This window comes from Drosophila albomicans, chromosome X (assembly GCF_009650485.2).
Source record: "Drosophila albomicans strain 15112-1751.03 chromosome X, ASM965048v2, whole genome shotgun sequence".
NCBI classification, from domain to species: Eukaryota; Metazoa; Arthropoda; class Insecta; order Diptera; family Drosophilidae; genus Drosophila; species Drosophila albomicans.
Genome location: NC_047627.2, coordinates 32,877,262 through 32,892,031, shown reverse-complemented (window position 1 = coordinate 32,892,031; position 14,770 = coordinate 32,877,262). Strand labels below are relative to the sequence as shown.

The 14,770-nt window shown below is 45.5% G+C and overlaps 3 protein-coding genes across 4 annotated transcripts; 2 read left to right on the top strand and 1 right to left on the bottom strand.

Annotated features, from left to right (window-relative positions):
* Nucleotides 1-3,216: 3,216 nt before the first annotated feature.
* On the top strand, nucleotides 3,217-4,935 carry LOC117578225 (uncharacterized). 2 transcript variants are annotated; one of them, XM_034263598.2, is made up of 3 exons: nucleotides 3,217-3,318; nucleotides 3,679-4,157; nucleotides 4,234-4,366. In XM_034263598.2, the coding sequence occupies exons 1-2, from the start codon at nucleotides 3,280-3,282 to the stop codon at nucleotides 4,099-4,101; spliced, it is 462 nt and encodes a 153-aa protein (XP_034119489.1). In that variant the 5' UTR covers nucleotides 3,217-3,279; the 3' UTR covers nucleotides 4,102-4,157; nucleotides 4,234-4,366. The 2 variants fall into 2 exon arrangements, with proteins under 2 accessions (XP_034119489.1, XP_051857881.1); XM_052001921.1 differs by lacking the exon at nucleotides 3,217-3,318 and having other exon boundaries at nucleotides 4,045-4,157; nucleotides 4,234-4,935.
* Nucleotides 4,936-5,561: 626 nt separating this feature from the next.
* On the top strand, nucleotides 5,562-11,473 carry LOC117568971 (fl(2)d-associated complex component). Its single transcript, XM_034249933.2, has 3 exons — nucleotides 5,562-7,259; nucleotides 8,660-10,413; nucleotides 10,474-11,473. The coding sequence occupies exons 1-3, from the start codon at nucleotides 5,818-5,820 to the stop codon at nucleotides 11,094-11,096; spliced, it is 3,819 nt and encodes a 1,272-aa protein (XP_034105824.1). The 5' UTR covers nucleotides 5,562-5,817; the 3' UTR covers nucleotides 11,097-11,473.
* A 729-nt stretch (nucleotides 11,474-12,202) lies between these two features.
* LOC117564399 (serine protease SP24D-like) lies at nucleotides 12,203-13,219 on the bottom strand. The gene has a single exon (XM_034243126.2). It carries the CDS (start codon nucleotides 13,022-13,024, stop codon nucleotides 12,260-12,262), a length of 765 nt encoding a protein of 254 aa, XP_034099017.1. The 5' UTR covers nucleotides 13,025-13,219; the 3' UTR covers nucleotides 12,203-12,259.
* Nucleotides 13,220-14,770: the final 1,551 nt, after the last annotated feature.

Genomic DNA, 14,770 nt, shown 5'->3' with positions numbered 1-14,770 from the left:
ATAGTTGTTATCGAATTGACCATTCAACGATGAACAAAATGAGTTTAATTTTAAATTCATTTGCATAGCATATGCGGCAACATTTCAAAACAGTTTAATTAGGTGACAGTTGGGTCCAATGAATAAATAAATGAATACATACTTACATATGTAAATATGTACATATGTTTTTAATTGCATGTACATATAGGAAATCACGTGCACCTTCCCATTCATTTACCAGTAGTATGCCAACAATATTTGATAGACAAAAACAACTTGCGAATTGACTAACGCCCATGTCGCCAACATGTCCTGTTTGCACTATTCATGCAGCACCACCACCACCACCCCCCACCTTCCACCTTCGTCCCCCACTTTCCACCATACTGACGGGTTTGACACATTGACTATTTGGTTCAGTAGGCATCGTAGACTATAAATTGGCGAAAAATGTTGCCAACGCAAAAGATTCGCGTTGCCAACGAAAGCGCCGCAACAACAACAACTTTAATTTAATAAAATTGAAATAAATGAAAACAAATCAAGCGGACGACTCGTGTGTGTACTATTAATGGCAATTGTAGGAATTGTAGGCAACAACAACAAACATTCTCATAATAATGTAATAAAATTCAAGAATTGCAAAATACCTTGCGAAATGAAATGCTTGCATTATTTGTTGGCGCTTTTTCACGCGCCTGCGTTACGCGCCGTTGGCAATTGAGAATGCGACGCCATTGCTATGTCATCGTCCATGTCGAAAATTGTCGCCCTAATATCGCAACAGATCTCTACGCTATTCCCTCCCCCACTCTCCAGCCCAGCATTACGCCAATCTTCAAATAAAAAGCGCTCCACTTGCCAACCTGGCCTAACGTCATGTGGCCAACGCTTCCGCTGTAGCAAAAATACTATAACAACAACAAGAAATACTACAAAAAAAATACTGGCATGTCCGTCTGTATATATGTATGTATGTATGGGTGCGCGCGCGTGTGTGTGTGTGTGTGTCACACAACATACAAAGACACGTCGCGTGGGCTGAAAATGCAACAAATTGCTGTAAATGCCCAAAGACAACAAGTGAGAGTGTTCTCATCTCAAAATGATCGAATTGAGCATACCCTGTTAACCGTAACAAATACATCAATTCGTTTTGCTAATTATGTCTATGCTGCAGGCGTAGTATTATTGTTGTCGATAACTAATCTTGGCTGGAAGTCGTTCGATAGCTTAAGCTTAGTATTATTGTTATCGATTGTTTATTTTAGCAGGAGGTCGTTCGATAACTAAGTAACGGACACTAGATTCAAACAGCAAGTGTAACAAAGGCAACATTTTAATGTAGTCGATCTCGCGCTTTGCAGCGAACATCTGCATACTAAAATAATATTTTGCAATTTATTGCACACAAAAAAATAAACATACATATATCTATGAAAATTTGCTGAAAATTGTGAATGCCGAGCTCGCCGGCAGCGATGCTGCTGTTTTAATTTTCAGAGTCAATTAAAAATTGTTAATTTTACTTATAATTTTAAGGTAGCAAAATGCGAAGCGACCAACGCCAACGACGGTCACAACAACAACGACAACAACAACAACAAATGTGAGAGAAAAAAATTGCAATTAAAATATTTGCGCGACTTTGTCATGATGGCGACGACGGCGTCAGTTGATGGCGGCAAATTTGGCGTTGAGTTGACATGCCCACATTGCCCCGCAGCGTTTCGCCCGTCACCCCGTCGCCCCACAGTCAACCCCTCCCATTCATACGCACCACAGTCAACTAGTGTGCCATATAAATTTGCAATTAAATGCAATACTTTGAACGAAATGTTTTCCTGTTCCGTTGCATACAACCAAATGTGCAACCACCTCTATACATATATCTCTCTCTGTCTCTCACCTGTCGCTGAAGCTTGTCAAACTTGAGTGACATTCTACCACATTGTCCAATTGCATTTTGCATTAGCCAAAGTGCCTGACAAAGCCATCATCAATACCATCATCAATACCTTGTCATTGTCAGTTAATAATTTCGGAATAAAATCCTGTTTAGCTGTCAACGCTGACAACTGATAATGTCAAACTAATATTGCCATTAGTCTAATTGCCTGACTCATCTATCCACACTATTTATATAGATCTATGTTCTTTGGTGGTTTGACTTCCTGGAAAACAACAGAAAGGAATGCGATGCAAATGGATTCTAATTAGAACGATACGATCATCGAGAATTCATTGAGTTATTGTGAGATTTATTTCCTTAACTTTATGTTTATAGACGTCCTTCATGCAATATGCGATCTTGTGTTCTCGGCTGGTTAATCCAATCGATGACATATTATAGTATGACTGACTGATCTTGGTACATGCCAAACTTGGTTTATCGTAATGTCAAATGTGCGGGCGACATGGACATTTTCAAAGAGATTGCAAGCGATCGCCCCCACAATGATCACGTCCAGATGGCAGATCCCCCCATCTATAATCCGAAGAGATTTGCTAAATTTCTATTTGATTTTAATACACTTAAACGCAATCAATTTTATTGCGCTCGTTTCGGTTGCCTGTCGAATCGAATTCAATTTGATTTGCTTTTCGATGTGATCTTGGATCTGGCACTGAGAGCACCGAAGTGGGGGTTATGGATTTTTCTTTTCCTTGTTTCTTTTTTTTAATTTGGCATTTGCAAGATCACAAAAAATAATCGAGAAAATCGCGTCGAAACATACAAAAACCAAAAAAAAAGGAAAAAAAAAAGTTGTTTACAAGCAACCAAAATGCGAACGTTGGAATCTTAGGAAAAATGAAATGCTGCCGCTGCGTTCCATATGCACATGATCCACATAGACACATCGTAGATCGTAGATCGTACATCTATCTGGCTATAATCGTATATGTACGGCATATACAGCGACTTATGTGTTAACATAAAACAGATGACGAGCAGCAGCTGTGACTGCCAATCGAATTCGCTTTGGTTACCCAACTGGATATGGATATCGCATCGCTGTTGGGCTTCTCATTCACGTTACGTTAACGTGCCAAATGCCCCTTGCTTACGTCACCTTAACCTCTGCTCCCGCCCCCCAATCCTCCCTCCTGCCACGCTCCACTGATTGCAGCAGTCCAACATGAGTAGAATAGAGAAAACTGGGCTGCCTGCTCTCCAGTTAATCTTCAAGTGAGATAAGTGCAGTCTTTAAATTAATAGTTGCTTTCAATTCAAATCTTCTGAGTACTATTTGCAATGTTTTTTCGTCTCAGTGCAGCTTCATCTGTGGACCCGAGATGATATTAATACAATGTCAGTTCGTATTAACGTTACTCGTAAGTCGCTTTATACCATTATTTTCAATACCAGTTAAGCTTGTTTAAATCGTGCCAAGCTGAGATAAATTGCAGCAACTAATGAAAAAAATTAAATTGTATATATACAACTAAATTAAGCTGTCACATAAAGATAGAGAGATAAAACAAAAGTAAATTACATGCAGTTCAAAACCGATAGGTCGATAAACAACAGTTCAGTTCAGTTAATCGATAAACAGCAGTTCAGTTCAGTTCAGTTAATCGAGCTTTGCATTTTGTAGTTCACACTGCTGCCGCTACTGCGCGCGAGGTCGCCACAATCGCTGGCCATTGTGCGCGCACGTGACGAATCAATTAATCGAGCTTTGCATTTTGTAGTTCACACTGCTGCCGCTGCTGCGCGCGAGGTCGCCACAATCGCTGGCCATAGTGCGCGCACGTGACGAATGCACTCGCAGCGGTCGGCTAACAGCCGAACAGAGACGAACACTCGATCGGCTCGAGTATGCGAACGAGCTGTGGGTGCAACGCTATCTGCACTGCTTTTGGACGCAGCTGCAGCTGTGGGAGGATAACGATGGCTTCAATAGCATGCGCATTGTGCAGACCTACGGTGGACCGCATCGCTTCAATGTGGAGCAAGCCTTGCCAGCCATCGGCGGCTGCAATGCGCGTGCTCGGCGCACTTCGACGGGCAACGCAATCGACTGGTGTTACAAGGCGTTTGTATGTATACTGCGCACTCCAGTGGGCGATTGGTATCGACACTACATGCTGGATGTAATCAATGGCAATGCTTAAAAGTAACGTCAAAGTAAATAATCGATACTGCTTGCTGTTCAATGTTCGTTGGTGTGGTAAGTGTTATCGATTATCGATAGATTACGAAAAGACAAATGTTTTCATTTTGTTTTTCTATTTGACAATGTTTAGCATCTGAAGGCAACAGTAATCAGTCACAGTAGACTTAGGCAACAAAATTCAACAAATTGAAGACTCTGAAGGCTTTGACAAAACCAATCTGAAAACAAATAACCGGCAAAGATGGAAAACAGTAATATACGCGATTTTGGTAAACCGAAGGATGGTACAATCGACAAAATTGACTCGGCGATAGCCACTCAAATTGACACAACTGCCAATAGCAACAAGCAGAACACCGTCTCCTCCCCGCAAATCAAAGCTGACGATATAATCGAAGGCAGTGACAAACAGATGGCCGATATTGCTTCAGTGAACAGTCATTATAATCAGGACGAGAGCAAAGTGCAACCAGTTGCTGCCGATGAAGACAATGGGGCTGCCGTCTCGAGTGCTGGCGGCGCTGCCAACGGAGCTGAACCGCAACCGGAGGAGCTGCCACCGAAGCCAAAAGGTTGTGACAAGTGCGGCAAGAAATTTGGATTAACCGGCGGATTTGCGTGTCGCTGTGGTGGCACATTTTGCGCCTTTCATCGTTACAGCGACCGCCATGATTGCAGCTTTGATTATCGCGAATTGGGTGCCAGCGAAATACGTCGCGATAATCCAGTAATTGTACCCGAAAAGCTACGCAAATTGTAGTATGCATTCATTCTATATTGCTGTTGTAATTCCTATACTACCTACCCTCTATATATTTGTTTATAAATTAAATTTCGTGAATTTTTATTTTTGGCATGAACTAACACAACATTATAAGAACGCTTAAAGCGCAATTGCACAAAACAGACAAAACGACAAACAAAAAGCCTGTTCAGATGTACAATAAATTATTCGAATGTATTATCAAATATTTAGTGATTAGCCAAGGATTTAAAAAAAAAACCTAAAGGGCTGTTGTAAAGTTCTAATTGTGTATTCATTTAAATTGTGTGGCGCCATAATAGGAACCTGTTGTTAGCGCCATCTATGGGGGATTTTAAAGCAATGCAATGCACAGATGTTTCGTTCACCTGTCGCTGAACTAGCTGCGCGTGCCAGCTGATTCCAATGTAGAAAGCCGTACAACTCGGAAACTATTTCATTTTTTGCACTTACAGGGTTTTTATAAGTGTCAATAAATTATGTTTTATTATATAGTAGTTTATGGTATGCATGAAACTCACATTTATAATATTTTTCGTCGGCCCTCGCATTGGCTTATGCAGCCCTGTCAATTATGCCTGTACACTACACAGTTGAAAAAACAAATGCCTATCATATAAATAAATTAATCACATTAAACGCTGATATATTTAACAAATTATTTAAATGTTTTTGTTATACTTGCAGACGAAAATTCAAATTAATATAAATATAGCAATGGTATATTTGTGAACAACATGCCTTGCAGACGCGGTGTATTTTTTGGTATATTGCGCGATTGTGCGGTGCGGTCACACTTGTGTGTGTAGCAGCAACATAATTGCAAAATAAACGACGCCACATAAACATAAACATAAACAGCATAAACATTGTAAATTGAGTGACAAGAAAAAGGCGCGAATAGCGGATTAAACAGTAAAGTGAGTGTGTGTGTGTGGTGCATGCATGTAAATGGAGATGGAGAAGAAGGCCAAAGAGCAATTGCGTCGGTATAAGAAGTCGCGACATGCGCACAGCAGCAGCGACAGCTCCAGCACCGACACCGATAGCGGCAGCAGTTCGTACAGCAGCTCCGACAGCGAACGCGAGGCCCACCATGGCCACGGCGGTCATCCGCATCAGCAGCAGCGTTCGGCCGAACGGCATCATCGCAAGAAGAAAAGTTCACGGCGAGCGGGCAGCTCATCGGGCGACGAGCGACGAAAGCGTGACAAGCGCGAACGTGAGCGTGACCGTGATCGGGATCATGTGCAAAAGAAGCTGGTGGCCAAGCGCAATCATCTCAAGCGCAAGCTAAAAGAGGCGCGTCTCAAGAAACGTGCTGCGGCCGCCTTGAGTGGCCACGGCCATCGAGCATTGTCTCCGGCCACGCAGGCCAAACTCAAGAAGCTGGCAGAGCGTAAGCATTTGCGGGCCGAGAGCAAGGAGCAGCGTGAACGCGAGCGCGAAAAGTTGCGCAGCGTGCATCGCGAGCGAGAGCGCGAGCGGGAGCGTGATCATCATCGGTTGGGCGGCAGCAGCCGGTCGCCAACGGGTGCAGCGAGCAGCACCACGACAACGACCAAGATACGCATTCACCAGGATGTGGTGGGCAAGCGGCAGAAGAGTCCCGGCGCCGGCGGTCTCTCCGGTGGCCTTGGTGGCGGTGGCCTGGGCCCCAATGGCAATGGCGGACCCGCGGCACGGCAGCTGCATCATCAGCTGATGTCGCGTGAGAAGATCATCATACAGACGCGAACACGCGGACGCACACCGTCGCTGGAGCGTGAGCGAGAACGCGAGCGCATGGAGCGTGAACGTGAACGCGAGCGAGAGCGCGAACGCGTCGAGCGTGTGGAACGCGAGCATGAGCGCCAGCGTCAGCACGAGCACAAGCTGCAGCGGCACGATGATCTGTCGTTGCGCGAACGTGAACGCGATCGCCGCGAGCGTGAACGCGAACGTGCTGAGCGCGAGGCGGCTCGCGACAAGGAGCGCGCCGAGGCGCTGGCCCGTTGTCAGGAGCGACAGCGTGAACGCGAGCGTTTGGCTCGCGAGAAGATGCGTCGCCAGGCCGAGGAAGACGAAGCGGTGGCCGGTGGCAAGAAGGGTGGACCGTATGGCGTCGCTGGAGGCAGTGTTCGTGAACTGGACATGGCCATGCAACCGTACGGAAGTCGCGAGCGTTCCCTGGAGACGGTGGACCGTGTGGGCGGACGGCATGTGCGCGACAAGCGCGAATTGGACGCTTACGAGCGGGAGCAGGAGTTCTTGGAGGCGGAGCGTCACGGGCTGATCGACGAGATGCGTCGCTACGGCGGCCAGAGGCGTCGAGAGCTCAGTCCGCTGCCCGAACACTATGCACAGCGCATGCGCGATCCACGCGACATCTACTCGGAGGAGGAGCGCGAGCGGTAAGTCAAATGATCAACAGTCAAATGACAGACAATCGTTTGATAGATGCAAAATATATCACTTCTTTATTTCTTTATCCTGCTGTCTGTCTGTCCATCCCTTTAATCATCTAGAACTCAGTTGCTTTGACAGTTAGAGACACCAAATTTGCTGATTAAGATGGTTAATCGAAAATAGTTGCACCAATAAGAAAACACATTCCAAAATAGCTTCAAATTCTCTATCCTGCTGTCTGTCTGTCCATCCCTTTAATCATCTAGAACTCAGCTGATTTGACAGCTAGAAAAACCAAATTTGCTGATTAAGATGGTTAAACGAAGATCGTTGCACCAATGAAAAGACACATTCCAAAATAGCTTCAAATTATCTATCCTGCTGTCTGTCTGTCCGTCCCTTTAATCATCTAAAACTCATCTGCTTTGGCAGCTAAAGACACCAAATTTGCTGATTAAAATGGTTAAACGAAAATAGTTGCTCCAATGAGAAACCACATTCCAAAATAGCTTCAAATTATCTATCCTGCTGTCTGTCTGTCCGTCCCTTTAATCATCTAGAACTCAGCTGCTTTGACAGCTAGAAAAACCAAATTTGCTGATTAAGATGGTTAAACGAAAATAGTTGCACCAATGAGAAAACACATTCCAAAATAGCTTCAAATTATCTATCCTGCTGTCTGTCTGTCCGTCCCTTTAATCATCTTTAATCATCAGCTGCTTTGACAGCTAGAAAAACCAAATTTGCTGGCAGCGTCTCTTAAGATGCATTAAGAAAGTAACCAACAGAGAACTTTAGATTTGACAATCCACTTTATATCTAATTCACATCTACACATTTAGTTTAAAAGTAATGTTCACTTTTGGCATATCAGACCCATTTCATTATGAAATAATGTGCAAATATGCAAATATCGTGTCTTAGATGAGCAATGGTTGAATTTCACGCTAAGATGTGAGAACTTGACTAAAATCAGAAATACTCTAGACTAATTTTAAATATTGCAGAAGAAAAAAAGACAAATTATTTTGGTGTATGAGCTTGACTAAGCGTAGAAATAACAGTTGTTGTTAATTACAACATCTCATTTGCCTTCAATCAATACTTTAGATCTAATTTTTATAATGTTCAAGTGATATATCTGACCCACAGCTACGAATTTCATGTTGAAGTAATGTTCAAATATGCTTTAAAGCTACAACTGGCTCGTGTCTTAGTTGAGCACTGGTTAAAGTACAAACTAAGGTGTTTGAGCTTGACTAAAAGCAAAAATACTCTGGAGTAAATTTAAATATTGAAGAAGGAGAATTGGTAAAAGATAAACTCTCTCTCTCTCTTTCGCTCTCTCTCTCTCTCTCTCTCTCTTTAACTCACTTCTAACACTTGCTGTCTTTATATTTTACAGTGCCTACAAACGCGCCTATCTCGATGCACGCTACTCGCGGGAGCGCGAAGCTTGGCTCGATGCGCGCGATATGCGCGACTATCGCGACCTGGACGCCGAGGTGGCACTCTATGCCGACGAGCGAGAGCGCATCTTGCGTGATCGCGAACGCGAGCGAGAAAGAGAACGCGAACGTTTGCCAGCGCGTGGCGATTATCGCGCCGAATGGGAACGCGACTGGGATGAGGACAATGGCGGCGTCGGCGGTGGCGGCGGAATCGGTCCAAGCGCTGGTGGCGGCGCCAATGGAAATGGCAATGGGACGCCAGGACGTGCTAGCGGCTTTGTGGGCGGTCCCAAGCGGGGCGGCGGCGGCGGACCAAAGCCACCGACAGTGCAGCAGCAGCAACAACAACAGCAGCAGCAACATCACTCGGCCTCGGAACCCGATTGGGATGCCGATGAGCGTGAGGATGGCGTCGGCGGTGGTGGAGGCGGAGTAGGCGGCGATGGCGTTAAGAATGAGCCCGCTTGGCTGGAGCATGATCAGCGCGAGAAACCCTCACGTCCCTGGCAGCAGTCGAGCAACGATTGGCGCGACAATGATGAGCCCAGCTTTGGACGTGGCGGCGTCCAGAGTAATGTGAACGCTGGCAACGACAGCGGATCGGTGGCACATCATGCGGCCAACTCGTCGCCGCATCATCATGTGCATCCGCGTGGCGAACGCGGCGCCGGACGCGGCTTCCGACGTGGCGGCGGTGGCGGAGGCGCTGCCCACAATCACGAGCATGGCGAGCGTGGCTATCGCTCGCATCCGCCTCCGCTGATGACGCTGCCCGTGCAACCTCCGGGTGGCTATCACGGCAGCTCGCGTGGCTTTCCACACAAGCGATTGCCTTATGGCGGCGGTGGAGGAGGCGGTGGCTTCCTCAAGAAGCAGCATGCCCACATGTCAGCAACAGCAGCAGCCGCAGCAGCAGCTGGCGGAGGTGGAGGTGGAGCTGTGGGAGCCGCATCACAGTTGCAGCAGACTCATCAGCAACATCAACAACACCAGCAGCAACAGCAGCAGCAACAACAACAACAGCAGCAGCAGCAACAGCAACATGGCCAAGCGAAGCCCAGCAATGCGGCAGCTCAGGCCAGCGCTGTGGCAGCGGCAACAACAGCGGTTGCAGCAGCGAAGGCGGCTGCACAAAGTGCTGCGAATGCGACCACAAATCCGGGCATTCTGGCGCAGGTGAGCAAGCTGGCGACGACGAGCATTAAGCAGGAGGATGCCAGCGAGGATTCTGCGGGCACACCCGAACCCACAACCACAAGCAGCAGCATTGGCAACGCCTCCGCCTCCGAGGCGGGTGCCGGAGATGCGGCAGCAGCAACAGACGCTGCCACGTTGCGGCAGCTGCAGCTGAAGCAAGAGCCCAAGACGAACGGAGAGCTGAGCGAGATTAGCGACAGCGACGATGACATACTCAACAAAACGGACAAGGTGAAGCCCAAGTGTGAGCTGCAGTTGGAGGTGACACAAGAGCTGTCCGCAGATGCGTTGTCCAACAGTGATGAGCACATCAAGAGCGAGCCCGAGAAGACGGCAACAGCCACAACGCCAACGCCAACTGCCGTGGCAACAACTGGCGCAACAGCAACTGTTGCTGCACTGACTCCAGCGACAGCTGTGCAGGCGTGCATCAAGAGCGAGGATGTGGACGAGGTGCTCGACTTTGAGGAGATCTCCGATGGAGAACTGGAAGAAGACGCCAGGCACAAAGGTAAAAGTAAACGAAATAAACATTTCAACACACACTTTTTCACTCCTCCCTCTTCTCTAGGCATTGGCGATGCTTTGGGCGTTGACTGGCAAGGTTTGATAGCGGAGACACGCAAACAGGCCACAGATCATGCCGCCCAGCAAGGCGTCGAGCGCAACACATCGGCCAAACAACGCTGGCAACCGCATCATGTGCTGCTCGACATGGGCATCAGCTTTGAGATGGCTGGCCCGGAGTATGCGCGTCGTGTGCTCGACGAGGCGCGTCAACAGCTGCGCCAGGAGAAGGAACAACAGCAGCTGGCGTTAATCAAGACCGAACCGCAAATGGAGGCAGCAACCACAACCACAACAACATCGACAACCACAACCACAGCAACATCCGCTGTCAAGAAGCCGCCAGTGCACGATTATCGGGAACTCCTCGATCCGGAGCATGTGGAGCCATTGGCCTGTGTTCAGATGGGTTTGCGAAGCGCGGCAGCTGAACGTTTGCGTCTTGTGGGCAATGTCTGTGGTCCCGGCAGTCGGGCGCTTAGCGCTCGTCAGGATTTGCGACTGCGACGGCAGCTGTGCGGTTTACCGGCCAGGGAATGCGATTTTCCACGCAATGTGCCGCTGGTGAGCGAGGGATTGCGATCGCTGGCCATGCACATGTTCCAGCGCACGCTCGATGTCAAATGAGATCCGCTCGCTCGACAGCGGCTCGAGCAATTTAGCTATAGACTAGACATACAGATCTACATGCAATGCCATCACCAAGGCAGCGATCAACTAAATGATGACGGAGATGATGATGAGAATACAGTTTAAGAATGGATAAAGTGCATGATGTGTCCTGAGCTAGACGAGTTCAATTACCTTAATTAACAAACAATGTTCGGATTCCAATTAATGATGGAGCGAAGAGCAACTAAATAATGCTCCATCTTTGAAAACGTTATATAATAATATATCTATCCTACTATATTGCGATTGTGTAAAATAATTCAAAGATTAAACGTGAATATTCAATGAACTTCATGCAAACACTGAGCAGACACTTTGATGGACGGCAGCAGCAGAAGCCCAGAAGCATTGTCAGCAAGAAAAAGAAGTAAATAGTAAGTTAAATGATGAGTGTGCTCAACGTGAATATACCGCGCACAAAATGCAAGATCAGTGTTGCTTTTTAATGCAAGTTTGATACCTATCTTTCAAGTGTTTAAATTTAAAGTTTGAGAGAGAACCTCAGCTTTGATCGTCTCTGAGATTTCAGCATTTGAGGCTTATAATGACTATTAGCTGGTCTTCTACTTTCGTTCGCAAGTGCTTATCGCATAAACAAATCACTGTTCTTCATTCAAACTATAAACAAAAATGACACACGCTTGCAATCGGAACTGTTCCCAGGGCAATGATAAACTTAATTTCTAGGCGATCAGCAAACACGGCGAGTGAATCTCTTCCACTTGAAGCTTATCGCTATGGCAAAATATAGAATAGCTAAAAATATTGCACAAATTGCGTAAGGCATCGATTAGAGATTCCCCAAGGCACAAATCAAAGTCAAAAATCAACTCAATGCTGAAAAGTTTTTGATCATCCGTCTGCCCGTCTGTCCGGCTGTTTGAAAGCAAATTGCTCGCTCGGTGTCAAAGGTATCTAAATGAAACTTGGCGTCGATATTTAGTGCACTATATTATCATAAATTACTATATCAATATCAGTTGAATCGAAACACTAGCTTATAGCAGCCATAGGAAGAATTCTACAAACTTCTTATTTGAGGAAAGAAACAATTCGAAGTATTTAAATGGTAAAAAAAAAGTTTATTCCAACTAATGAAAACTTCATGAGCTCCTTTTCTAAAGATCGGTGTGTGCCCTAATCCAGTCGTTGAAGTAGTAGACACGAGCATAGCCATCGGGATAGACATTACCGCAGCCGCCGTAGACGAAGCCAGCGATGCCCACAACCTCGCCATTGTAATGGGCCGGACCACCAGAGTCGCCGTTGCAGGCGCCATTGTTGGCCGGATGCAAGAGGCACAACATGTTCTCATAGCCATAACCGATGCTAGCATTGCAGGCTTCCAGCGTCATCGATGTCAAGGTGTTCCACTGCAGATAACGTGGCAGATCACCGCCAGCACTGAGACGACCCCAGCCGGATATGATGATGTCCGCATTCGCTGGCGTATTCTCGCTGGGCAATGAAATGGGTTGAATGTTCTCTGAGAAGATGAACGGAGTCTCCACCCGCATCACAGCCAAATCGTTGAGGAAATTGCCATAATTCTCATGCACAATGATCTCAACGACTTGAACCAAAACTCCGCCACTGAAGCGATCGTTGGTGCCGGCGCGAATGTTGAGATTGCTGGCGGGATAGACGACAACGGTGCCATTCTCATACGTATTGCTCACGCAATGGGCAGCGGTGAGCACCCAGTATCTGGAGAGGATCGAGCCACCGCAACTGTGTGAACCGCTGTTCCTCAGCGATATTTGATGCGGGAATTGCGCCTGAGTGGCATCCACACCACCAACCACACGTCCATCGATGCTGGGCGCCGCCTGGCAACCGACGACAGCGATCAAAAGCACTGAGAGTATTCCCTGGAGCAACATGTTCACAACTGACAGTTGTCCAGCGACGAACTTGCACTTTTATGGCAAACCCAGCTAAGCTCCCCAAAGTTATTTATTGTGCACATTTGAGCACTCAGGTTGCGCTAAAGAAACTATTTGTTGTTACCTCGAAGATTTCGCCTTGCGAATATCTTATCGACACTCGAAGAAACGCGTGCGATTTACGACATTGATCCAATCTTATCACACTTACAGTTGAAATTCTCATTACTATCATCATTGCACTATCGTTGGCTTTGACTCTTCGAATTCCCATTATCAACTGTCGGTTTTGTTCTGTTTTGATTTGATTTAATTATGGCCAGGATGACCACCGATTGCTACAACTATATTTACTCTATTATCTACATTTATTTATGTATTGTTGAAATTCCAGCTGTTTGTTTTTCATGGTCCCAATTACATTTTTCTCTGGGAATTCTACTTTAATCGTGTTTCTTGGAAGGAAAAACATATCAACTTATAGTATGACACATTAACAGTTTAGTATAAACAATATTTTCAAAGTTTACAAGAATTTGCTATACAGCTTTTGATATTATTATTTTAAATGTATTGTTTCAAGCATAAATAATATAATTACCAAATTCTAAGTTGATACTTGACGTTTGTTTCCTCCTTGGTTATTACCACTTACTATAAAATATTAATGGGCATACATTCATTATAAAATAAAAAAAAGGGGCGTAGATTGCAACCAGCAATCTAAGAAATCCAATTTGAAACATTTTGCAGCATTAAAACTTATAAACTAGTTCAAACTTTCGCGCTGCGCCATTTAACAATTTCAGCTGCCTGATTAAAAAACCATTGCATACTTTTACAGCCATCTCTCAGTTGTTGGCAATTTTCAAAAATCATGGCATACTTTCGGGGGCACTGTGAATGCCAAAAATATGGCCAGAAATAAGAAAGTCCTTGATATCTCAGAAACTACAAGGACGATTTGGATGTCCTTTGGCATGTTGAACGACCTAATCAAAAGTCGTTGATTGACACTAGTTTCAACCGGAACCTTCAAAGGATTTTCGAGTTATTAACAAATTTATGTATACAAAAAATAGCGTTTATCTCCGCTCCTGTAAGGACTTTCGTCCTTTTTCCAATTGATTCTTTAATTTCGTGTCAAAAGCTACCTGTATGCCAAAGGACATCTGTCTAGTCCTTCAAATGGCTGAGTTATGGCGGATTTCCGGACTTGTGGTCAATTTTTCCATGCCTACCCCTTGCAAAATTTTAAGTTGCCTTTTTTGAGAAAATTTCTGTTGCATACTTTTAGGTTTGTCATTTCATATGAGCATAATTTTAGAAAAATGCTCATAACTTCGCCATATCCTGCCGCAGGATGTCGGGACATATCTCGTTCGCATCGCAGGGACGAACTCTATCGATTGGCATTAAAAAAAACATGGGATCATCTAAGAATCCAACACTTGTAAAATTTCGCAACGAGGGCCAAAGGACACATGCGAAGAACACAAAATCCAGGATTACTCGCAAACGGAAAGGACGATTCGGATGTCCTTTGGTCACCGTTTGAAACAGGATTTGACAGGATATGCAAGAATATGGCCGAGTTATAGCTAAAGAAAATTTTCATATTATCTCCGCTCCTCGTCGATAAAACTCGATTAGTAGTGTATGTGAAAATGTGAATTTCAGACTTTCTGACACTTGAAAAATGTTCGATGACAATTCATGGTTTGGATCCGGCAATAAATCCTT

Excerpts from the sequence above, each read along its gene's own strand:
- LOC117578225 (XM_052001921.1), top strand. The coding sequence starts at position 4,345 with ATGGAAAACAGTAATATACGCGATTTTGGTAAACCGAAGGATGGTACA.
- LOC117568971 (XM_034249933.2), top strand. The coding sequence starts at position 5,818 with ATGGAGATGGAGAAGAAGGCCAAAGAGCAATTGCGTCGGTATAAGAAG. Across the intron at positions 7,260-8,659 it reads TCGGAGGAGGAGCGCGAGCG|TGCCTACAAACGCGCCTATC; the intron begins GTAAGTCAAATG and ends TATATTTTACAG. Across the intron at positions 10,414-10,473 it reads AGAAGACGCCAGGCACAAAG|GCATTGGCGATGCTTTGGGC; the intron begins GTAAAAGTAAAC and ends CCTCTTCTCTAG.
- LOC117564399 (XM_034243126.2), bottom strand. The coding sequence starts at position 13,024 with ATGTTGCTCCAGGGAATACTCTCAGTGCTTTTGATCGCTGTCGTCGGT.